Source organism: Rissa tridactyla, chromosome 17, assembly GCF_028500815.1.
Source record: "Rissa tridactyla isolate bRisTri1 chromosome 17, bRisTri1.patW.cur.20221130, whole genome shotgun sequence".
Taxonomy (NCBI): Eukaryota; Metazoa; Chordata; class Aves; order Charadriiformes; family Laridae; genus Rissa; species Rissa tridactyla.
In genome coordinates this window covers 4,555,756-4,580,965 of record NC_071482.1, presented here as the reverse complement: position 1 = coordinate 4,580,965, position 25,210 = coordinate 4,555,756, and the positions used below count along the sequence as shown (strand labels likewise).

Genomic DNA, 25,210 nt, shown 5'->3' with positions numbered 1-25,210 from the left:
AGGCCAGAAACAGCTGCAGGCCAGCTGTCAGTGTTTAGAGAGAGTACTCTCCTGGTCTTCCGAAGTGACACATTTATGAACTGATAACTATCAGGAGTTCAAGCACAAGAGAAGTTTCTTTTTGTAAAAGAAGTTCGTTGTAGATCGGGTCTTCAACCAGCAGGAGAAAACAGACTGTTCGCTCTGCAGATGATTTTGCAGCAACTGCATTTTTCAGTGCTTTTAGGGTCTTGTATGTTCTAGGAGTGGACAACCTGTCCAGTTATCTTTCCCACGGATGTTTTCAAGAAAATGTATTTCCTTTTTGAAGTAAAACAAACGTAGCTATATTCTTTCTTGGTACTGTGCAGTAACTGCCCCCACATTGTGCAAAAACTTGCCCTCCCTTTTTCTCTCCCCTTCTGTCTATATTTGAACATGCCCTTTTGGCTAAGTACTGCAAATCTGTAGGTGGTGGAAAGCGGGTTATGTTGCTGGCCCATAGAGCCTCTCCTCATATTTTTCTTGTCTTTTAAGCAGACAAAATAAATCAGTCCTGACTACTGACAAATGACAAGGTGTTGAAATGAGTCAGCTTGGCACCTCACATACTTGTTGTTGGCATGTTACAGGGTTACATTACCAAGTGATAAGCAGCACATATATCTGGAATTTGGACTCACCCATTGTTTACATGCTTATTTTTTGTCGCTCTTCCTTCTTCCTTTGTAATTTCTCTTCTTCATGTCTATATGTGAAAAACACTGATATGCAGTATAATTGATACTCAGTGTAATACCCAGCCAGGTATTAAGGAGAGGAGTTTTGAGGAGGGAGGCTCACAAAATGCAGAGTAACTTCTAGCACATAAGGGTGTGGACTTTTGGGAACAGGCAGGCTGTAGGCTGGAAAACACTCTTCTTTTTTCCCTCCCTCAGTTCTTCCCTTTGTTTCTTTCTCATTGGTAATCCCTCTTGCTGTTTACTGCAATAGGAGTTCTCTTTCTGCCCCTGTTTCTTCTCTAAAGCTCATCTAGACTTGTATTTAAATGTGAAATATCAATATACGTTATTTGTCATTTGCAAAGCAAAGCCTTTGTCTAAACAAGATGTGGTACCTACTGGTTCTTACTAAAATGACCATATTAAAGACCTGGTTTCAAATAGAACTTTATCTGTCTAGTGCATACCAAGGTCTGTTTTGCCATAGAGATTGTGGCCTTTGGAAAGCGAGTATTGAATTTGGTATCTCAAAGTGTTCAAATCAACTGGTTGTGCCTTGGTTTTCAGGATGCGTTTGTGAAAACTGAACAGGTATTTGAAGTATCTTAGTCTGTTAATGGGGGCCAAAAAAAGCAGGTGTGCCCTTCTTTCTGCTTTGACCTGGCAGATGTTAGGTCCTTTCCTGTTCCACTCAGTTTCTCTTAGCCTTTATAACAAAACCAGATGGAGAACTGTTTTCTGGAAAAAGTTTTATTATCAAATTATTCATATACAGCATTTTTACCCTTGGTAAGGTAATGCAGATCTATGTATGCACTGGCTTGGAATTCAGTTCCACCAAAAAAAGAAAATCGGCAAACAACAACTTTAGTGCAAATTAATGCCGTAGATCGTATGGGTCTTCTGCCTTTTTTTTTTTTCCCTTTATGCATGTTTTCCTCTCAGAGTGCTCTCCAAGCTCATCTTTGAATGAGGGAACATTGTGCTTGTTACAAAAATAGGTAACATTTTAATTTCTAGACAAGTGTCAGTTTTACAGTACGGTGGGAGGTAATTTATCAACCTCTCAAGTCCTTATGTCTTCATGAAATTAATGAAATTTCTTCACCCCTTCATGGGGCAAACCCATACGTGATATTGCACAGACAGGACATTAAAGCAGCAGAGGCTGTGTCAGGTGGGGAAGAAGCTCTCCACAAGGAGGAGGAAGACCACTGATAAGGACTGTTTCAATAATACATATTCTTGTCCCACCAGCCTGCAGTAGGAGAAGGGAGGGGGGAAAAAAACAGGTTAATTTTTCCTCAGAAAGGAAAAGCGATCATTGGGAAGAAATGGTCTGTTTTTAAGCAGTCCACCTGTCAGTGGCTGCTAAGGTAGGTGTATGAGTAAAAGGGTAGGAATTTTTGTATTTTTTGTATTAAAATACTAAACTAGAAAAATCTACTTACTTCCTGGGTATCTCCTGATGAACAGCTTGCGGACTTCATCGTAGACCCATATCAAGATGGCAAATGGTACAGCCACAAACCAATACTGAAACCTGGGAGCGGGAGAAGAGATTCTCATTCAGAAGCATCTAACCACCCAGCTGAATATCTGGGGTCTCTGTCTATGCTATTTGATGTCACTAAAAGAGAATCTGGCCTTTTTGGCTTTTTTTTTTTTCCCCTAATTTAAGAACTCGAGTGGTTTGAAATAAGATGATGTGATTGTAAGCCTCCCAGTACTAAGTAGTTACTGAATTAATTTATTCCAGGTACTATTCAGAAGGAAATGTTGCCTGGTGGTATTGTAATCTCTGAAGGTGGCAGAAAAATGGAACATTTCTGACAGTGATATATTTAAAATAAAAGTTGCTTGCATAAAATTAAGTAAAATGCTATCTAATCTCAGCAAAATATTGTGGAACCTGGAAAAAAGACTAAAATTTTTATTCTACACAAATAGGTTTCTGGGTAGTAAATCTAGTAGAAAGAGTAGTGGGATTTTTGTGGAAACTATGAAAATAATGCCCTTTTTGGTCAAGAAATTCTCCACCCTGTTCTTCATAATGAATATTCTTAAATGTTTATCCTTGAATTGTGCTGCATGGGCATCCTGCTTCCATTCGTCTGTTTCCGGCAGAATGTAAGTCCATGGTGGTTTATACGTAGGGTGAAAAGGAAATATGCTAGCATCAAAACTCACCTCAGTGGTGTAAAGTTCAGGGCTGTAACATGTCCAAGACCGTAGGTAAGAATCAGAGCAATTCCTATCTGGGAAAATATACCCACCCAGATGACTTTGTTTCTACGAGAGAACCAAAGAAGAAGGGTTAGGTGCTGCCATCCATGAATAAAAACCTGATGCTATAGCATAACACAAAGGCTGTGCCACTTTCAGAGTTGTGGTTGTGCTCTGGTAGCTAGCTTTGGTGATCTGCATCAGGTGATGAGCACCCCAGACACAGAAGCATGAGACAAGTGGTAGACTGTGGCACTGTCTTACATCTCATACACCTGTGTCTTTAGTGGTATCATTCCTGACCTACCTAGATGAAAGCAAACTTTAGGTAGACATGCAGTGTGTGTTAGTCATGTCTTGTAGTTGCACTGGGAATGTGCACATTGTGACTCAAATGTAAATGTAAGACGGAAATATACGTAGGTGTAGGCTCTGTACCTGCAGATAAAGAAAGGAAAACAATTTGCTTTCCTATCAGAAATACTCTGACTAAATGCCAGCTTTTATGTGTGGCCTCGGATGCAATAGGTATTTTAACTCCCTGGCTTCCATGGGATTGAGGGGTGCAGAGTGTTCTGCGGAGGGCAGCCAGCACTATCTTAGGGAGCTTGACCAGCTGGTATCTCCTCAGACGCTAAAGTTATCTCAGAGAAGTATAAATGTGCTATCTATCGATAACTACGTAAAGAACTTAAGAAAATAATCTGCAGAGGAAACTCCCTTTTTTTGGAGTAAACATTTTAATGAATGGTGAGTTAGTTTTAAGCTGAGGCATTTTCAGAGTAAGCAGTACGGTGTCTTTCTGTGAAGAAAACCCCTATCATGAAGTAAGAAAGGAGGTGGCAAGAGGTGTAATAAAATGTTTGGAAGCTAGATTTAGTCTTTGTTCAATGACTGAATGTGCGTGGTTAAATCACTGAGCTAGCCTTTTTCTAAAATTAGCAGTAGGCTAACATATCCCCTCCCATGTATCAGGTAATGAATCTGCAAAACTTACCTGAAAAGACCCTGCTGGAAAATGGAATTTCTCCGCGTTTTCCTGATGATCAAATCAGCAACTTGCTGAATTGTAATGCTGACAAAAAAGGCAGTGTAGCCAGTCCACTGTAGGTACGTTCTCTGGTATTTAGTCTGCAAACCAAAGGACAAATCAAATAGTGTTGTATCAGACGCTCATATCTTGTACAAGTAACTGCAAACCTCGATAGTAAGATTTCAGTTACTAAGGTGTAAATGCTGAGTTATTCCAGATTTAGATACATAATGATCAGATTTTGGTCAGTTGTTCTAGTCTTCTGGTTGCTGTGGATGAGTCTTTAGGCTGAAGCACGAGCTTGGTGTAAGAAAGTATTTATATCGATTTATTCATGGCTTTTGCGTCTTGTGATCTCTGCAGAATGAGTGAGGGGGAGTGAAGAGTGAAAGGGGGAGGGAGAGTCTGCAAAGTACTTCACGGTAGTGCAATGCAGAAGCAGGGCTGAGAGATTGTGATGGGTCTAAACATAAAGTCCAGAGAAGGTGCATCTCCAGAGGCTTTGAATCAGAAGGTGGCAAATCGTAGAAGAATGAATGACAGAATGGAGTCTGAATGAAAGAGCTCGGAGGCAGGAAGCTCTGAAGAGTCTATCCTGAGGGACCGTTAGATGAAAATTAATTATTTTTGCATTTAAATCTCTCTCTCTTTCCCTAATCCTTTATTTTGGAGCACAGTATAGGATTCTTAAGAAACTGTTGGGTGAGAGACAGTACAAGGATGTTTCAGTGCGTCTTTACCCATTCCTGTCCGTATGAATCCTCAAAGTCATTAATGGCATTGTTTTCCCAGTCGACTCGCACACCGAGCAGCGTGGAAGGGAGGAAACCTTGTTCAGCGTACACGGTAAAATAGGTTACAAAGGCTCCCACTGACTGCATGATACCTGCAAAATCAGAGGTAGAAATGAGGAAGAAGCAAAATTTAGGAGCACTGGGGAATGTGCTGGCTGTCAGCGTTCATCTGTCTCCTATGGCATGAAACCTGGCAATAGTTTCAGAGCTTTTAGAGCTCTAAGGTTCTTGACACCTGTAAATAAAAACCTGCTGTTTTGTTGGGTGACGAGCAACTGAAGGGAGTCAGTACATCTGCCTGGGAAGGCAGAGGAAGGAGTTGAGTTTCAGCCTCCCCTTTTCTAAGAAATTAATCAAATTGACTCTGTCCTGATTTGCTGATACAAGATAGTGTTTCAGAGAACAGGCAACTTACCGATCTGTAGATAGGAGTATACAGCGAGCTGCTCATTCACCAGCCTGTCTTTCTTTTTGTTACGAGGTCTCCTGTTCATAATGTCGCTTTCAGCTTTTTCGTAGGCTAATGCAACAGAGGGGATCTGCAACAGAAACAAACCGTCAGTCTTGGTGGCTACATTTTTCTGCTTCTCAGATGCTTATTAGAAAAGTTTCAGTTCTCAAGTGGCTCTGTTGACATACCCTGCCTTTTCGGCATACACAGAGCAAATGAAAGAACGATCCGTGTAGCATTCTCTTGACATGTATAAAGGATTTGGGGGAAGTCTGAAACTGTCTCACAGGTCCGATGATCGTATGACAGTACAAAGGGCTAGAGGATACTGAAAACATTAAAGGATCTTCCCCTTGGACTAGGCTCTGATGAAATGTCTAGTATTCATCCCCTGTAGTAACTGCAGCAGTCTGTATGATCTCTTGGTTGAAACACACTGTTATTTTGCACACTGCTGAGTTTTGCTTGTCAGCATAACTTGTCAGAAGTCTTTTCTTTCTGCAGGTTATTTTTTCTACTCTTCTTTCTCTATACCTGGCTGCTTTTAATCTAGCCCTCTACTCTTTCACTAGCTTGTTACTCAGCTGCAGGGTAAGGCAACTAAATCTTTCAGTGTTCTGCATGTCCCTTTGCACCCAGCCCCTCATTTGTCATGATATTTCAGCAGAAAATAACTTAAAAGACTGCAACTTACAATGTCTGTGCCTAGGTCAATGAATAGGATGGTGATAGTTCCAATGGGCATTGGAATGCTGGCAATAATGTAGATGAGAAAGGGGCAGAGCTCGGCAATATTCTTAGTCAGGGTGTAGGCAATTGTTTTCTTTAGGTTGTCAAAGATCAGGCGGCCTGGAGGAAAAGAAAAAATTTCTGTAAGAACTAGTTGTCAAGAGTGTTTTCCAGAAAAAAGTTCAATTTTTAACTAAATTTACTGCTTAGGTCTACTTTCCTCGTATGTTTCCTCATGCATCTGGGGTTTATTTTCTTTAAATACTAACCTACCTTCCCCAGAGCCTCTGAAAATTCAAGTGAAAATAAAAAATGTTGAAAGACTGAGGGAAAAGTCCTTTTCCACAACACGCTGTAGTTTTAACAGAAACCACAAGCTCTTTACGGTGAAAGAAGAGTGGAATGTGTGTTACTGTCATAGGTGGAGCACAGTGAAGGTGACACGTGAGCAAGTAATAGAGTGAAAATGTAGAGAAAACAAGAAGGGAAGTGCTTTTGTCTGGAGCTTGAACAAGCAGCGATAGCAGACCGATGCTATATCTGAGAGGGGGATGATTTCCTTATTGTCTGTTTGTCACGTGTCCATAAATGGAATTAATTCCGTTTTTCCAAATATCAAAATCGCATTTACAAATCCAGAAAGAAAAAAGGGAGGGTGAGTGCAGAAGGGAAGGATCAGATGGACCTGCCAGTGCTGTGTGGCTGTCAGAAGCTTTCAGCTAAGAAAGTGGATAGCAGCATTGTTTTTACCTTCCTCCACTCCTGTGACAATAGAAGCAAAGTTATCATCCAGCAGTACCATATCAGCTGCGTTTTTAGCTGCGTCAGAGCCAGCAATACCCATAGCAATTCCAATATCTGCTTTTTTAAGAGCAGGGGAGTCATTGACTCCATCTCCAGTCACGGCAACAACTGCTCCCTGGAACACACAAAAGGATCCAGATGTGGTTTTTTTGAGGAGATGGTACTATCTTTCCCTAAGGACTGTCTGCTCTCGGCACGCTCCCTGTCTTTAAATCTCTGGAAGAAAGATGCTGATAGGAAGTTCTGAATCCTCTTTGTACCCACATAAAACGTAGCCAGCGATCAGAAAGACTCTAGGTAGGATTAATACAGCAGTCTCAGACTTTTGTGTAGTAGTTGTCTATATCCAAGTTTGTCGTCAAGACTCCCTTCATAGTAGAGAGAAATGGGAAATTCAGGGATATGATTTACTACATGTAAATTAGGTGCATTTAAAATGCAATTAATCTGATTATTTATTTCTGTGGAATATAAGGGGGCTTAAAATTTTGGACATCTGCCTGCAATGTATATGGACTATCCCTGTCTGAGCAGACCCAGGCTCATCTCTGGCATCTGTGGGAGATTCAGTTGACACAGCATGTTCTATCTTTGTCCTTTTTTTCTGAAGTGCTTATAGCATCAGTCAGTTTTTATCTTAATTGTAAATTATATAACTGTTCAGTTAAGACCATTCTCATCGTATCCCAACGACTTCTGGTCATTGCCAGTCTATGCTAGAATTGTGTTAGTAATTGAAAGGGTGGAAAACTCTGATTATTCAACTCAGCATCTTTCATCCAATGAAATCATCTACTGCAGCTAAAATTCTGGTTGATGCAAAAGTTCATGGTTTTGATAGCAATACAGAGTGTTCCAAGTGGGGAAAAAGCCTGACAAACTGATTAATACAAATACTGAATGTCCTGTCCCTGTGGGGATTTAGCACAATGTCACTACCTATAAATAATGCCACGTACAGAAGGGCTTATAAGCTCTGAGTACTAAACATAGCATGTAGACTGGCTGGCTTGAGTTGAGGAGGGGAGGGTGTTCCTTTTCATCCTTTGAAGAGACAAATCTATCAGGAGTGTGGGTGTCTAAGCAGTGCAGAACACATTTACCCCCTGTCTGCCAAAAGCCATTCAAAAAGAAGAAATTGAAAGATTTTTTTTTTTTTTTTTTTTTTTTTTTTAATTTATTACCCTCCTGAAAGCAGTTCAGGCTTAAACCCAAAGAGCTGATAATGCTGATTAGAAAGCTTAGCTGTGGCATAATTACAAAAATAAAATAATGTCTTCTCTGCAAAGTTCGGGCATGGCAGTAGTGTGGCTTTCAATTTGCAATATCTACTTGGAAGATGTTGTATCTGAGGGGAGAATCTTTTGATGACAATTTGCATCTTTTTCAGAGCTCTATATGTGTCATTTCTTTCCCTTCTGCCTCTGTGCTGGCTGCACTCCATGTTCCTTTACATGATGTTATTGCCAGTGGATGGGACAAACTCTCTTTAAATCCTGCTTTCTGTGGGTTGTTTTACAGTCTTTGAAAGTAACATAGGTAAGGCTTGGTCCTACATAAATCATGCTACGACATTTTGCAGGATTCATACCTTGTTTTGCTTCTAAACATTCCTGTGGGCGGGAAGTACGTAGGTCTAAGTGGCCACAAGAGATGAGAGGATGTGATAACATGTTGTTTTTATCTGGAGTTAAAGAATTCCTGAGGGACAGCTCCTTCCCAGACAGTGTACAGTCTCTGCCCAGGAGGCTTTATGTGCAGCACAGCAGCAGCTTCTCAGAATTACATGCAAAAGACAGACCCTTGGTACAGCTCCAAGCCAGTGAAACTTAGGAAAAGCTCATTTTGTCACTAGGAGTTCAGAGTCTGCAACAGGAATTTGAGTGGCTTGGATTCTGTCCAGACAGTGTTTGTGGCACTCTAGTAGATAATGTTCTTGCACAGTGAAAAGAGTGTAAACAGAGCTTAACGAGCACTGGAAATTGGCTGCCACCCTCTCACCTCAGGGACAATTTCTGCGGAAAGCTACTGCCTTGTGAATGCCCGATAGCCATATCTATGGATAACCTTTTACACCTCTTACTCACCTGCCTTTGGCAGCCTTCAACTATAATGAGTTTCTGTTGGGGTGATGTCCGAGCAAAGACTATCTCCGAGTGGTTACACAAGATTTCATCCAGCTGCTGCAAGCTCATATCCTTCAGCTCCATCCCATTAACTACTGCTGCTGTAGCTTCTCTGTAAGAGCCATGGGAAAGCTGGGTAAATTTTCAAATCAAAAGGCTTAGATAAAAATAGTGCACTCAGAATGTATGAGGCTTGATAGTAAGGAAAGCAGCAAATTGAGTTAATTTCAGAAGCATTAGTTGTTAATCAGCAGGTGTTGAATGAAAGCCACTGTAGAAATCCAGAGTGAATTACAGTTACCTAGATACAGAGGGGAGTAATTGAAGCTTCCTCCTGAGCAGACATAACAGCAGAAAATGCATTTTAAAGAGGGTTCTGAGTGGGAGGGTGGGACAGTGGAGGAGGAAGACATCTTTTCTGTAAGAGCTTTTATCTTTCTCTTATGATGTTATTTTTTTCCCATTTAATGGGTGAAGGAGGAATTTGGACTGATGGTCCTTAAGTGGTGTGATTCTTAATTTTGCTTTTCATACATGTGTGTGTTGTCAAATGGCCAGTGACAGCAAAGTCCCAGATGATCTACAAAGTACAATTTACTTGTGTTTTTTCAAGGGCCAGTGGGGATGAGAGCCACTGACCTAGACACATAGTCATTGAGGTAGAGATGGCATGTTGGACAGACTTAATGGCTGGGTATGTATCAAGAAACAGAAAAGCAAAAAGCAGCTGTGATGCAAAAATAGGCTATAAAAGTATTGTGGAGGGAGAAGGCATGGCTTTCAGCAAATGAACCCATAGGTATCCCCTATACTTCGTATTTTCTTACCGTCTATTGACTTGCTCAACAGGAATGTTGAGGCGCTTAGCAATATCTTCCACAGTCTCGCTGGTGGCTGAGATGATGCCTACACTCTTGGCAATGGCCTTGGCAGTAATTGGATGATCGCCAGTGACCATGATAACCTGAGGAAGGGACAAGCACTCACCGTGAGTGACAAATGTATATGCAATGGCTGGAGTGAGATAAGGTGAAATATCTATTGTTGTAGACCAGGAAGCAGTTTAGAATCTGGACTTGGAACGCTGTGCTATGTACATAACAATGACAGGTTATGACTATTACTTAATTAGCTCTGTATTGACATGCGGTATTAGCACTATTTTATCAGGGCTGTAAAGGAAGAACTTGTCACAGGCAGCAAGGTTAGAATAATGCAGAATAAAGAAGCCTTTATATAAGAATTTATATTGGGTATACTCAAAGGTGGGAGTTCGTTAGAATATTGCATCTTAAAATGGGTCCTTGTGACTAAAGCGTCCTCACAGATAAGACACAATTTTTCTTGTTTTTCTTGAAGAAAAGTTGCCAGTTGCCAGGTCTGTCTTCAGAGTACAGAAAATTTAATCAGGATTGGGACTTGGGATTCATCTCATCTGAGATCAGTAATACCAAACATTCATTTTCCTTTCTTTAGCTAGATTGCCTCTTTGCCTAGAGCTGAAGGTTTACGTGTGGGTCCCCTGGGAGTGAAATTAGGAGAATTACTGCTTCAGATTCAATTTGAACAGTTTTGAGATTAGCGATTCCTGTGCATAAAAGTTCATAGCAAGCGTAGCCCTGTGTCCTAATGCTTTCTCAAGAATTGTTTCTCTTAAGTTATGCTGTTTACAAGCAAGTAATTCTAGCTGGCCTGGTTTCTATATTCTAGAAATGGATCTGATGACACGGTATCTGAGCTTTTCCGCATTTGGATTTCCAGTTTGGGGGTTCTGTGCCTTTTCTGTAGTCTGATTCCCATGTAAATTAAACTGTTTTGCCTTTCAGAGCCTTCAGGTAGTTTCTTTAAGTTACAATTGTAGAATGGTTTCAACGTACGTTTAGATTTTTGGTGGTTGTTAGAAAGATACATAGCGACGATATGGTGGAAGATCTTAAAAGTTGTGTTATTATTAGTCTTTCTGTGGAATCACTGTATTTTTCATTGTAAAATTCCTACCTTGATCCCAGCACTGCGGCATTTTGAGACAGCATCTGGCACTGTGGAACGAGGTGGGTCGATCATAGATAAGAGCCCAACAAAGCACAGGTTGGAGGTTGGGAAGTTCATGGAATCTGTGTCAAATGGGTAGGTGTCTGGAAACTCATTTTCAGGCAGGTACAAATGACAGAAACCTGAAAAGAAACTTAGGTTGAAGTCATGTACAGGAAATAGTAGGAGAAAGAGGAGAGCTTGCTATATAGTGCCAGACTTTGCTCTTGTCCATAGAACTCCAGTGTGTTCAAGCATTATCTTTTTGTGGAGGATTTTTAAGCTGCCATTGTAACTTTCACATCAAAGCTCATATCGAGTCAGTGTTTTACATAGCAAAGCTAGTGAAACTGCCATCAAGGGGGAGTGTTTTCCTTTGTGGATTACTTCTGGATTTTTTTGGCTGTGCAGTGTGACAGATCAACATCAGCATCGAGCAGTAAGGGCATCCCTGCCACAGAGATCGTCCAGCATGTCAGTGTGGTTTTAACACTCTGCTTAGGATGCTTTCCGTTTTTCCCTCTACTGCAAAGAGGAATGAAGCCCAGACACACTGGATTGTACCTAGATTTAAAATCCCATTTTACACCAGAGTTCTCTGGTAGGCCCTTTAGTTGAACTCACCCAGCACTCTCTCTCCCATGCCCCCCAGCTCCATGTATGCTGTTTGGAAAGCTTCTGCCTTTTCACTGTCCAGTGGTTCTTCTTTGCCGTTGATCATGATGGTGCTACATCTCTCTAAAATCCTCTCTGGGGCACCTTTCATCACCAGCAGAAAGCGTTTGTCGTTGGGATCGTCAGTCTCGTGAATTGAAAGCTGCATGCCACAAACACAAAATGATTTGAAAGAGCATACATGATCCTGATTTGTTTCTAGTTTTGGTCACTTTGCATGGAAGTTATGTTTCTTGTTTTCCATGAGGACATCATACATTCCATCAAATGGACTACATTTATTATAGCTTAGCTTTCCTCTGTCACTGAATTACCCCATTAAGACTTCCAGGTCACAAGTAGTTGCATTAGAGCCGGTGATAGAAACAGGTTTTTTGAAACAGTCTGCCATAATTTCCATAAATGAAACACACCTGGAATTTGTTGGTAGAGTTGAAAGGAATTTCAGCCACTTTCTTGTTCTGCGCTCTAATATTCATGACATCACCCAAGATGACTTCTGCAAATTTCAGCAGAGCTGTTTCAGAGGCATCACCTACCACGACTCTCTGTATGCACAAAAGAAGGAACAGTTTATAGCTCATATACTTCTGAACTTCCATCAAGAGAGCTTGCGTGCTTCTATAACATGTTGTATGCTTGAGCAGCGGTGAATCTATGTTGCTATATTCAGGTTGTCCTGGAAAATTATTTCAGTAAAAATTTGTGACATCTGTTTTGCACTTGATGCTAGAACTAAGCTACAGCAAAGAGATGAAATTAGCACTTGTTTCTGGGAAATTGAAAGATTTGTGATCACTTCCAGGTTTGTGCGGAGGCTTTGTAATGCAATTCTAGGGTAGCAGCAGGCGTGTACGGGTGAGCTAGCTGATGCATAAAATCAAATGACTTTGAGGAAGGCATTGACGGAGTAAACAGGAGAAATCATGGGTTTGTTCTGGTGTTCTCGTCACCGGAATTTGTTATCTTCAGCAGTCATGTGTAAAGACAATTAAGGCACATTTACCTTTTCTGTCCTGCCATATTATGTTAACAGTGCAATAATTACTAGCGTAGAAATTCTTGCTACCTGAATTGTCTTTTTCGTTATAGGGACAGTTGCTCTTGGTTTTGTGGGGGTTTTTTCCGTCCTTTTGCAATCGTATACCAGTAATACTATTATAAATAGTAACTTACAAGATTGGCACAGTAAAATGGAGGAGATTACTAAAGCTAAACAGGACAACTCATGTATATTGCTCTTGAGAGGAAGAGAAATAAACTGATGTGAAGTAGGCAGTACCTTCATTATTGGGAGATTCTCCTGTCCTGGTCTGAATTCTGCCCGGTTGCAGAGAGTTACAATTTTTGATAATGCTGTCCATGATGGAGAACTTTGATCAAAAGGCTGGGCTGCGAGGAAGCAAAATAAATTTTGCATCCGTTAGCATATTGCATGATGGAAGTAGAAGCTTAAGTTTGAAACAACAGGATTGAATTATTTGCAGAAGAAAATTGCTGTTTTGAGAGGTTCTGTTACAGGAAAACAATTTGACGCAAACCATTACATCCATCAGTTAGCAGTTCTGGCAAAATTGCTTAGATGATATTTCTCTGTTTATTTCCCTACTAAGTGTACTGTCAGCAAAAGGATCTGGATTAGAACCTCCTCCAGACGTACTTTCTGTGAGTGGAGTTCAAATATTAGTTCTTTTTTTTGCATCTGTACATGGCTAAGAAGGGACTCTCCTGTTGCACACTACACTTCTATGTGGAAGGAAGACTCGTCTGCTCTAACTGTCAAAAGACATTCCCATTGACAGCAGTTTGACAGCCAGTAGGTATGAAACAAAAGGAGTTGCCCCTTCCCAGATCCCCCATTGCTGTATTTACTTGTTTGATCTTCGCTGGTGTCAGCAGAGTAGATCTGATTATCAAACCAGAGGTGGGCAACAGTCATCCTGTTTTGTGTGAGGGTCCCTGTCTTGTCGGAACAGATGATGGAAGTAGAACCAAGTGTTTCTACAGCTTCCAGGTTCTTCACCAAACAGTTCTTCTTCGCCATCCGCTTGGCTGTCAGAGACAGACTGACCTGGCAGAAGTAAAGAAGTTCAGCTCACTGTTAGTGAGGTACAGTTACAGAATGATGCAATGAGGTTATATACTTCTACTAGGGCTTTTATGTTTGTTTTTTTTAGGAAGAGAATATTTTTTAAAATTTATCTTTTGGATGACTGCAGTGCATTATTTTTTTTCTTTTTAATAGCATTATTAAGGTCAGAGGCTTGGCTGTAACTAGCAAAAGTACATTTGCTGCTGAGAGGAACTTGCTTGCCTGCTGATAGAAATAAGAATGTCATATCAGTTAAGAGGCTATTTTAGATGGAAAAGCCTAAAATGTGGGGGGAGCTCCTAATCACCAACTTAATGAATCCTGAAATGATTCTCTTCATTATTGCAGCTGGTTGTTCGCTGTTGGTGTACTTTAGGGCTAACAATGCTTAGCAGATGTACTGCTTCTCAGCCAGGGATTTTAGTGATGCTTTATATGTGTAAGTAAGTGGAATTTTCATGCAACTTTTAGGGTACAATATCCTCATTTCCAAATAGGAACAGGTTGTGGAGAAATGAGTCGCATTGTTCTACTGGTTAGTAATTAAGGGAGAACGGTACTTGAAGAACCTTATTTCAAACTGGGTTGTTGTGCTGAAGCTTTTAAAATTAATGGCTTAGTTATGCCAGAATTCCCAAATGAAATGTTTGTCCGTTCAGTTTCATGGAATAAAACACCCCTATTTCCAACTCCACTCAGCCAAGTCACTTAATGGATAATCTGTTCTTCAGTGGTTAATGTTGCACTGCGATGAACTTCACAAGTGATGAATTGTGGTAATGACTGAAGGACTACAGTGGCAACCTGTGAATTCAAACATAGACTTACTGTTACTGTGGCTAGCAGTCCCTCTGGCACATTTGCCACAATGATGCCAATGAGAAAGATGATGGAGTCTAGAATCTTGTATCGCATAGAAACAGATATAATGAAGAAGAGAACACCAACGGAAATGGCCACTCCTGCCACGAGGTAGACGAAATGTTCTATCTCAATAGCAATGGGTGTTTTCTCATTCCCTACTCCTGATGCAAGAGAAGCAATCCGCCCGATGATAGTGCGATCCCCAGTGTTGATTACAATGCCAGTGGCAGTGCCTGCAAAGAAATTAAAGACTGTCAGCTGCAGGAGAGACTAATTCTGTCTTCTGTACCCAGTACTGATTGATAAAGACCCTTCTTAGCCTTAATGGGACTGAGACTTCAACCCAGGATTACGTTCTTCCCCTTAGAAATCTTCTGTCTGTCGGTGAAGAGAAAGACAGACGTAAACTGTTTGCATTAATTGGAGTCTTTTGGGATTGCATTGCAGTAGGAATGTAGTGTTATCCTGAGCACTGTTCAGTCTCATAGCAGGTATTTTGTTACGTATGACACACATACCTTTTGGCTTTATTTTGGTGTGCTTGGGACAATAGTTTCTTGTGAGCAACTAAACCTTTCTGGGATTCCTTGAAGCGAAATTGTTTAAAATGAGTTAGCAGTATTATGCAGCACCTGTACAGGTGCCATTTCGGGAGGCCCTTCTCTGTCTCTGTACACACCTTCCACACAAGTGGTGGAGTAGAACGCAATGTTCCTAGTCTCCAGGGGGTTGTCGTGGGTGAAGTCACAGGAACGAGACTGTGGTTCTGATTCCCCAGTGAGTGAAGAATTGTCCACCTTTAATGAAACAGAGACATGCCCATATTAAAGTTAGTAATACGCAGTTATGTCTAGCACAGAAGGCAGGGCAGCAGCACATTTAATCATTGGTGACAGGGACATAATCTCTCAGTGCCTTTTCTGTGAGAGACTTGCTGTTGTCACTGAGAAAATCTGTTTCTGGGGGAATTCACTACAGTCAATGTTGTGTGTTTGTGAGTGGGATTTTCAGTAGCAGCCTGAAAGAAAACAAGGTTTGAAGATCTGCCTCCAGGTCTGTGGAATCTCTTAATACTGTATTGGTATTTCTGCTTCTGTCCTGGCAAAGAGCATTGTTAGAATGTGGTATGAACCTAATGGCGTCTTCTGTTGTTCAGGGAGTGGCAGTGTTAGATGAGCTGAGCATCACAGTATAGCTTCTGCACTCTATGATTTAATTAGATTTATGTCTAATTAAAGCTTCTAAGTAACTCCTACTGGGTGCACAGAAATTCTTTATATATAATAAAAGTCTCTAAACCATGTTTTTCCTCTTTCCCTGTGCTCTACAAAGTACTGTTTACCTTACAACCCTGAGTAGAGATCAGACGAATGTCCGCTGGGATCCTGTCTCCACCCTTTATTTCCACGATGTCTCCAACCACCAGCTGGTCTGCTGGCAGTTCTTTCTTTTCTGCATCTCTGATGACAAGAGCTTGCTGAAAGACAGAAGTGTGACAAAAATGAGCATTGTGCCATCTTCTAAACCTCCTACCGAGAGGTAAATTCAAGTTGGGTTTATTGCACTTTTGTCATTTTTAGGTGCACTATTAGAATTAACTTTTATCTCAAATGAAATGCTTTGGTTATTCTCACCTGTGGAATCATTTTACTGAAGCTGGCCATGATGTTTGTGCTTTTAGCTTCTTGATAGTAAGCAAAGATACCAGTGAGGATGACAACCAGTGCCAGGACAACGCCAAGGTAGAGCTAATCAATAAAAGGCATAATCCGGTTAATTTAAGACAGGTGTTCATCAGTTCCTCTGCTAGAATAAATCATAGTTCTGTATTGTTTCAGGAGACTCTTGAAATGAGGTATTGGTCAGGTTAAAAGACAGTTTAAGATAAGAACTTTCAAGTTTTGCCCAGCTAATGATCAAGTAAAGCTTTTTGAGTATGAAAAGGGCTTTTAGTAGCAAGTTTCACATCTCTCTAAAAGCCTTCTGTAAACCAAACCTGACACAAACCCGAACAAATTATATTCCTAGCAGAGTAACTCATAAGGGAATCGGAGTCAAAGACTCCAGACTCCTTTGCGGACTTCACTATTGCTCTTATGAGTACTCAAGGATTGTGCTTATGGGTAGGGGTTATAAAACCTTTGGATAGGCATTCTTAGACCAAAGTGGTATGTCAGGTATTTGAGCGTTTATCAGAAATGTTCAGTAGTAGAGGGAGAGTTCTGAAAGAATAAAAGGCCTCCTTGTAGTTACTGAATAACTATGAAGTAATATTTAAATGACTTAGATTGCCAAAAGGGTCAAATACTCGCTTTGTGGTTATTCAAATACTTACATTGTCAAAGGCTGATTCAGCTCCCTGAGCAAGCTGAATGCCAAATGAAATCCAGGAGAAGAGGGCTCCTATCCATAAGAGGATGGAAAACCCTCCCACCAGCTGCTTGAGGAACTTAACAATTTCAGGAGTGGCTTTGGGAGGAGTGAGTGAGTTGGGACCATCCCGAGCCAAAATCTCTGCTGCTCTTGCACTAGAGAGACCCTGCAAAAGTAAATGACATGTTTAAAAGGAAGTCACAGAAAACAGATCAGAACAAAATTTGCATGCTGTTTTTTCCTTAAACATTGGTTGTGTCACAGATCAATTGCAGTAACCTGTATCTTTGATTTCGCGGCTTTGTGATTTAAGGGTGGCTACTATTAGTTATCTGCTATGAAGAAACAGATAGTTCTTTACTGGAGCATTGAATTTGGGGCTGTGTCTATTAGGAGGTTTCACTCTGTCAGTTATCCGTCAAGTATACCTGTACAAAGTGTTTGGAAAGCTAAGCAAAACCAGACATCAGTTCTTTTGCTGCTCTTTCTGCATTTCCACCAAGACATTGGTCATTTATGGGTTCCTTGAAATTCTTGTCTGTACTCTGGCCATGTTCAATGCTTTGATATTCGAATGTCAGGTTTCAAATGGACTTAGGTGTATAGTTTCTCAAATCTAGTTTTTCCTTCAAGATAAATTCATTTACAGTGCACTTTCTTGCTATAGATTGTTACAGGCACTGCCAGTGAAAAATGAATTGTAGTGAAATTGAAGTACCGGATAAAAACTTTAGAAAAGCTGCGGTCCTGGTACAAACTTTGAGGTCACATTTTCTGCAGGGATTTTTATTTCAAAACAGTAGGTCAGACTTGAGAAAAACTCCAGTTTAAATCCAGCTCAGTGCTGCATGTTGACTTGCTGGTTTGGGCTTTATGAGGAGTTAGCGCATCGTACTCATGCATGCATGCATCCACACATACAGCTATGTTTGAATGTTTTCCTACTGCTTCCAGGAAGCTTTGTGTAAGCCAGAGGCAAAGTAAGGCGACTGATTCGAGCAGTTTCTTAATGATGCCCTATGGACTTACTTTGTTGATGCTTGTACCATACTTTTCCTCCAGTTCTGAAGTGCTGAGTTTGTGGTCATCCTGAATTCCAAAAGAAAGAGAAAATGATAGTGAGCAGAATATCAGACTGTTGAAAATTTTGTTTCAGGATCTGGAGAATGTTCACGCTGCCTGGATCTGGGACAGTGGATCCAGTTGCCAGTATGAAATTCCACTTTCATGAATAGACAATATGTAATTTCCATACTGATAAGCAAAGTATCTTCCACTGGAAGATAGTATTTTCTTTTGACTTTTAGGGTACTTCTGTAAATAGTCCAGCAAATCTGTCACAAGAACAGAATGGCATTTTCATGTTAATATTGCTTGCCAAAAATACCTGTGCTTCTTTTAGATAAATAGTTCCTTTTTACATACTACAGGACTCAAGCATTTGCTACCATAGCCAGTATGTTGATAGAAGAAAGGGTGTGGTGTCAGAATATGTGTGACAACAATCTGCACTTGGTTGACGAGGGTAGGGTATGTTAAATTATTCGCCACAGTCTTGTAAAAGAAGCAGCAGGTTCTAACCACAGTTAAAAAGGGTGTGGGAGAGGGAAATCTCAAATCTCTTCTCCTTTCCCTGCAGTGACACCTCTGTGGTATCATTGACCTAATTATATCTTGTGCTGAACTGAGATTTAGAAGCCAAGAATTTGAGAGATCTCACAATTGTTTTCACAGAATGATTCATTGGTACTTGGATGAGTCAATTAACTTGTCTGTGCTTTGGTTTCTCTTTAGAAACATGAGAGTGATGTTACATCCCCTGGTGGCAAAGATAAGATACATCGAGAATTATTTAGCTAGCACTAGGTAGATCTTGAAAACATGGTGGCTAAACTGATGGCTCGTTTTGGGGTTTCCTTACCTTTGAAATACTGTCTAGCCCATAAATAGCCTCCTCTTTGAGTTGCTCTCAAAGCAATTCAGAAAAGAGGGCTGTATAATTACCTTCATTTTTCAGGTTGGGAAACTGAGATGTATAGAGAGGAAGCAACCTTTCCAACATCAGCCAGCAGGTCAGTAGCAAGCCAGAAGTAAAACACAGGTATCTTGAGCTTTGTGCGCTGTCCTTGAAGTACAGTGCAGTTAATTTGGGGAAGAAAAATATCTTAAAGCTGAGGCATGCCTTCAGATCTACTAGAAATCTCTGGAGCAAAATGCTGTCCTGCTACTTTTCCCTCTGTTTCCTGACTGACTGTGCAAGTGACAATTCACAGGAAACACTGATTACAGTATCTGGGGAATAACTCCTCTTCGGGCAGATAAGGTTCTGTACCATTGGTGACTTAATTAAGCCAGAATCATTCTTTCATTATAGGTATTAATCCTGCACAACTTTTTTCTGGCATACTTTAGGAGCGTGAGGAAGCAAATCCATCCCTGTGTTAGGATTTTCAGTGCAGCAGGTCTTTCAAAATGACAGTGCGATGGCATTTTCCTCCCCATCACCAGACTTCATTCAGAAAGTGGGTAGAGACTGTCCTGCCAGGTGTAATGGGAGCTTAGCAACACTCACCAGCTCCAGTTCTTTCTTAAGGTCTTCTGTCTTCTTTTTTTTCTTGTTGCCTTTCAAGTCTTTGTACTTCTCCTCTTCATCTCCCATCTCTGTCTTTTCTAGATCTTTTGTCCCATAGATCTCAACTGAGTAAACATCGGACTTTTTCTGTAAAAGAAATAAGGTTTTGGTATTGTTGTGAACATGTGCTGGGACTTGAATGAAGCCGTAGAAATTACCACAAACAAGTCGAACTCTGACAAATGTACTTTTTTTTAGACAAATTGCTACTGTCTCTTTCTCCTGAAAACTTGGAGTGCTAGTTCCCATTTATCTTGAGATCTCTCCAGCTTGTGTTACAGCAGGTCATGGTCAGAGCTTCAGCAGATGTAAATTGCAGTGATTCCTTTAGAGATGTGCAAAAATTTGAGTATTCTGTATTCTAACACAAAGTGTAGGAAGACTGCCCCAGGATCTAAGCATTGCTAGTGAAAACCATTAAGTCATTTCTCAGCTCCAAGGAAGAGATTGGTGTAAAAGCAAAAGATTTTTAAAAGGAAAGGGGAGAGGAAAAAATATTAATTGAGAACTTGCCTGTTCCTGGAGCTTTTTTAGATACATGACTTCAAGATTTACTTTTCTTTTTTTATTGAAATTAATACTTGCATTTTTATATTTACACATTTACACTCTATCGTGTAGCAAGAAATGGAGGCCAAGCACCATACTGGTAGCCAAGGAGAAACAAGTCTGTTTCTTTTCACCTAGAGCTCAGAACTGACAGGGAGTTACAAACTCTTCACTCGTTTTTGCCAGTCTACTACCAGGTACAGGAAACTGTTAAACTAGGGAAGCTGCCAAACCTCTGGCAATGTGGGTCTTATTGATAACTTGGGGGGGTAGGGCTGTTCCCTAACTTTTAAGTTAATACTGTAGTCTGAAGGGCAAACTTCCTGTGTTGCTAATTTACCAGTTTCTGTAATCATAACGTTCCAGATCCTAATTATCTTGTAAACTACATGCTGTGCCTTGGAAGAACTATTGGTTGACCTCATTTCAGAGGCTTCCTTACAGATTAACCATCAGAGCTTCATCAGAGTCATACTGGATCTTATCTGATGGTGTGCTTTGCTAGTGGGACAGATGAGCTCGTAGGCTGCTGCTGCTGCCATCTGTCTAATGAGTACATGCATACTCTGCAGGGCATTTGTCAGTGTTTGGGCTCCTGCAGAGCTAATATTTCAGGTGAGTTGAGAGTAGGTATCTTAATTACGTACAGACTAAACCAGAGAGCTCAAGCAATGGAAACAACAAGAAAAAAAATGGGATTGGGACATCTTATTACTTAATCCTATTCTGAACTCAGAAGTGGCATCTTATCCTCAGATGCCCTTTAATTAGAGGAATGTTGAAGTATTGACATTGTGTCTTGAGGAAGGGAAAAGCTGTGAGCTGGTGAGTAGTTTGGGGAGTTAAAAGTCTGAAATCCTTTTCCTAAAGCACTTGAATTTGCTTGGTGATACATATCCCAGATAAAGGACATGTCTGGTACAAGGAGTTACATTTTTTCTGCCTTGCCAAAGATCCACGATCTGCTTTATCTATTGGGATTTTTCCTTCACCTTCCTCCTTCTGCTCCTCCTCTCTTTAACTATCCTACCCAAAAATCTGTTCAGCTTTTCACATGCCCGTACAGTAGAGAGACCAGGAAAGAAAGAAAATAGCTATCTAGTGTGAGAACTTAACAGATGGAGGAAAATAGTAAAGAAAATTAATGAAGTCAATAAAATCTATTAATCACTTCTATGCATGATCTGTGTTTAACCTTTGACCTGCAAATTTTCATAAAATCTCAGATTTTGACATTTGTAAAAGGAATAGTGTTCATGAAACTTGATTATGAAACTAGCCAGTCCTAGAATTCTTCCCTATCCGATCTGATCTCTATTTTTTAGGATTAGAGGTGCATACCCGTCTACAGTGAAAATTTCAGTCATTACACTGGATGCCCAACAGTGTACTATTTTTTACTTAACTCATATTTATAATACAGATATGTATATTAAACTTAAATTAATGCTTCTTCTTAAGAAGAAACACATATGTAGTAGCAGCAAGTCCATGAACAGTGTACTCACCTTTACCATCGTGATGAGTTTATTCCTTTCCTGATGGAATGAAACAGCCAAGCCAAAGTCTCTGGATAAAAAGCAAAAGCCCAACTGGAGAATGAAGTGGCTCAGAGCAGTTTTGGCTACTGGGAGTGCAAAAGCTCACAGAGGTTGTAGTTCCCTCTTGGCTGACAAGCAGTCGTTAGCTGGAATCCTGCTTGCACTTTGGCATCCTTCAGGCTGGACGAGTTCGTTGTCCAAAGCCTGTGGAGAAAGAGCACTGTTTGCTAGTGCTTTATAAATCAGCATCTTGTGCTGCCACTCCACCCCTCTCCTTCCAGGTCCAGCCCATCTTCTGTTTCACCTGTAGTAGGTGGAAAAATACCACAGTAATGGGCATGTGGGTTTCAGGTCAGATAGTTTCTAATTATTCCTTTGTAGTGTTTGCTCACAACTAGCGAACAGATGTATTATTCATCTTGCTAGAAGCAAAGAGTTTCCTTCAGAGACTTACCAGCACCGGACTCCCCCTCTGATTTCTAGCTGTTGTGGCAGCGTACGGTGGGATAAAGGAAGTCTGTGCACATTTTGTCTTGCCTGTTTACATGGTGTTCTGTTTGCCAGCCTAGGCTCCCTAAAAGTCAGATCCCTGCCCTGTTTAGGTACTGGTAGGTATTTAGTGGAGTGGTGCTCCTTCAAGCCTATCAACTTGGACTTCAGTTTTAATTCTTGCAGTGCATTTATTGTGTTTTTAACCTTCATTCTTAGCTGAAAAAAAGCACTTCCCAGTGCATTTTCAGCAAGAGCACTTTCCTGAACAGCTTATTTAAATTGTTTGTCTTGCACCAATTACCAGCTTCCATACAGGAGTGATAATGAGATTTATGACACTTTTGATACCTGGTGTATCTCATTACTTAGAAGTAAAGTCATCTTTTTCTTCACCTCTGAAATTCAACTGACAAAAAAACTAAGTCGGATATGGTGATTTTCTGTGACATTATTTGGGGGTAGACTGTCTTTCATCTGTCGGACAGAACTGGTCTTACTGAACAGCATAGCATTTCAGCAGTTGGTCTTATACATTATATAATTCATGAGCTTCAAATTGCATCACTGGGGATGCTGTGAGGTACCACAGTCACTAGCAGATGACTCAAATTGTGGTGAGAGGTACAGCGTGTTAATGGAGATAGCTAATGTTGACCGTTTCAAGCTATACGTACAAGCTGTTAGTGTAGGGAGAACTACCAAGAAGCTTAACTACTTCAACAGAAGCATGAATAAATTCGTGTTCAAATCACAGCCAGGTTTTCAGTGATTTGAGTATCATGCCTCCTGAAATGACACTTATATTAAAAAGCAAAACTGTTTCCACTTCTCAGTTTATGTGTATCTTTTTCAATAGCATTCTTTAATCTTAGAATGTTACGCAAGATACAAAAGTGTATCTGGAAAGGTTTCATGGTCAGTTTCTGCTGTTCGGTGTATTGAGAACTCGATTGTGTCCTAGAGCTTGAATATAAACCTTTTCATATCTTTGTAAGTATTGGAGGTTTCACAATATGTGCCGTATGCAAGAGCAGTAATATATATTGACTGTATTCATTGAATGTGCCTGTGTCATGTGTTGCCCTTTACTGAGATTGTCCTCTCTATTGCTGGAAAAGATACCAGGGGAAGATGATCAAGAAGTACAGTGAGCGTATTTGACAGCAAACTAGACTGCTGAGGCTGGAAGCGGGGGATATGTGAAAGGGAACATGGATTTGGAAATAGGGAAATGCCTTACAGGAGTGCAGTTGCATTGTCCATCAGATCTGTTGGTAAGGACAGTGGGCTGGAAAATGTGAAAACAGGGCTAGCATACTTTATCCTGTCCATTTACAATTTTTAACTGGGAACTGAGATTTCTAATCCAGTGTCAAGGAACAGCTGGTCCATGGAAAACAAGAATGTGTATCATTATATACTGCTGTTCACAGATTTGTAAAAACAACTACGCTGTACTTTTTAGTAATGGTTTGTGATTGAGAATGTTATCTGGATCATTTGGGCATTTTTTGCATTTGTCTTCTATAAATCATACCTGCTTTTGCCTGGGGACAGCAAACGTTAGAAATGCAAATTAGAAGAGTGTTTGCCAACAAAATACCCCACATACCCTGGTCTACATGCAATATGTATGCAGACACATCTGCCTTCTTCAGGGTTTTTTTTGGTAGCAAATTAGTTGAACAGGGAAAGCCCTATAGGCAGTACCACAGCTTAATATTTACTAAGTATTGAGCCAGGTTTGCTGATGACAGATTATCTGTGTTGAGCTGCCACGTTCAAAGTGTGAAATTGATGATTAAAAAGTTCTGTGGCAGAAATTTCGTCAGTTTTGTCCAGTGAAGGGATTGTTTTCCTGTGAGTTATGAAGTAAAGATGAGAAGCACTGTAAAAAGACAAATCTCTTGTTCCCTGTGAACCAACACACATTTAATCCCACTTCTGGGAGGAATTGTCCTTGTTAACAGTAGTCACTTGCCACTGATCATCTTGGGTTTTGACATTTGGCCCCAGAAATAGAACCCACATAAGAACCCGGGCTGCAGTTCTGGACAAATGCTTGTACACAGCTGAATCCTGCCAGTGAAGCACTTGCGCCTTGGTTTGGCAAGACATGGCATGTGTAGAGAGGAGTATTCTTGGGTCTGTGCCGGAGAGCTGTAATCATCACGTGTGTTCCTAGTGTGTCTCAACATTTACAGCTGAGCCCTGTTTAGAAGGTACAATGCATGAGTATTTTTCTGATTTCTAAATATGGGTCCAGAAAAAGAATGTGTCCCTTCTGAACTATGATGTCTCTCGCACTCCTTCACCAGAACTAAGACATACTTTGATCCTATTCTGAGTGCCCACTATGTCTGTATGCAAATCCTGTAAAAAGACAGCCAGGAGAATGCTTTGCTGTTGTTTAACACAAAGTTAAACTTGTAATGCCTGAAGACTGCAGGTTGCTGATAGCTGTACGCAGATTCTCAGATTTGTTCAGGTTGTGAATCAAAGGTGTAAATGTTTGTAAGGGCTTTTGGAGTAAGGAGAATGTAATGCCTTTACCTGCAATTTGCTTGTTGAACTTTGCTGTGTTATTTATATGCCTCCTATCTTGTATGAAGATTTTGCATTAGCAAAAATGGCAGCATGCGTCTTTCGAAATACCTGAAAGACACAGGAGTGGGTGGTAGATCTATACTTAAATTTGCTTTTACAAGGTGTGGTGCAGACTTGCTGCCTTTCCTTGCAGAGAACCAGCAGAGGGAGCACAGCAGCCTGTCTGCTTAGTGCTTTCCTTGTTCATTCATTGCTTTGACAGCAGCAAAAGTAAGATTTCAGAGAACAGAGTGTGTGTCTGTCTTGGCACCCTAGCACAGACCTATCTCCAGTGGTAGAGAAGTGTTTTGTTTTGTTTTTCTTTGAGGACAAGTGTAAAACAAAACCTGAAGTTCAAGCGATAGGTTTGTGGTGCTGAAATTATCTTTCAAAGATGGGCTAGAACTGCAGATGAGCTAAGCACGTACTGTACATGAGCTGTATGATTTCCTTGTCCTTTAAGTAGCCTTTGAAAGAAAGCTTTGCAGGCAGCTATCTCCAGTACCAGGCA

At 40.6% G+C, this 25,210-nt stretch overlaps 1 protein-coding gene across 1 annotated transcript; it reads right to left on the bottom strand.

The window, feature by feature from the left end:
* Positions 1-1,462: 1,462 nt before the first annotated feature.
* Positions 1,463-21,817, bottom strand: ATP12A (ATPase H+/K+ transporting non-gastric alpha2 subunit). The gene is made up of 23 exons (XM_054222813.1): positions 21,589-21,817; positions 19,472-19,618; positions 17,929-17,988; positions 16,862-17,065; positions 16,161-16,274; positions 15,869-16,003; positions 15,206-15,323; positions 14,491-14,759; positions 13,443-13,641; positions 12,853-12,962; positions 11,984-12,118; positions 11,520-11,712; positions 10,863-11,038; positions 9,692-9,828; positions 8,826-8,976; positions 6,685-6,853; positions 5,900-6,054; positions 5,170-5,293; positions 4,701-4,846; positions 3,925-4,058; positions 2,892-2,993; positions 2,153-2,244; positions 1,463-1,959 (listed from the first exon to the last, which is right to left on the bottom strand). Exons 1-23 carry the CDS (start codon positions 21,595-21,597, stop codon positions 1,931-1,933), a joined length of 3,108 nt encoding a protein of 1,035 aa, XP_054078788.1. The 5' UTR covers positions 21,598-21,817; the 3' UTR covers positions 1,463-1,930.
* Between the last annotated feature and the right edge of the window lie 3,393 nt (positions 21,818-25,210).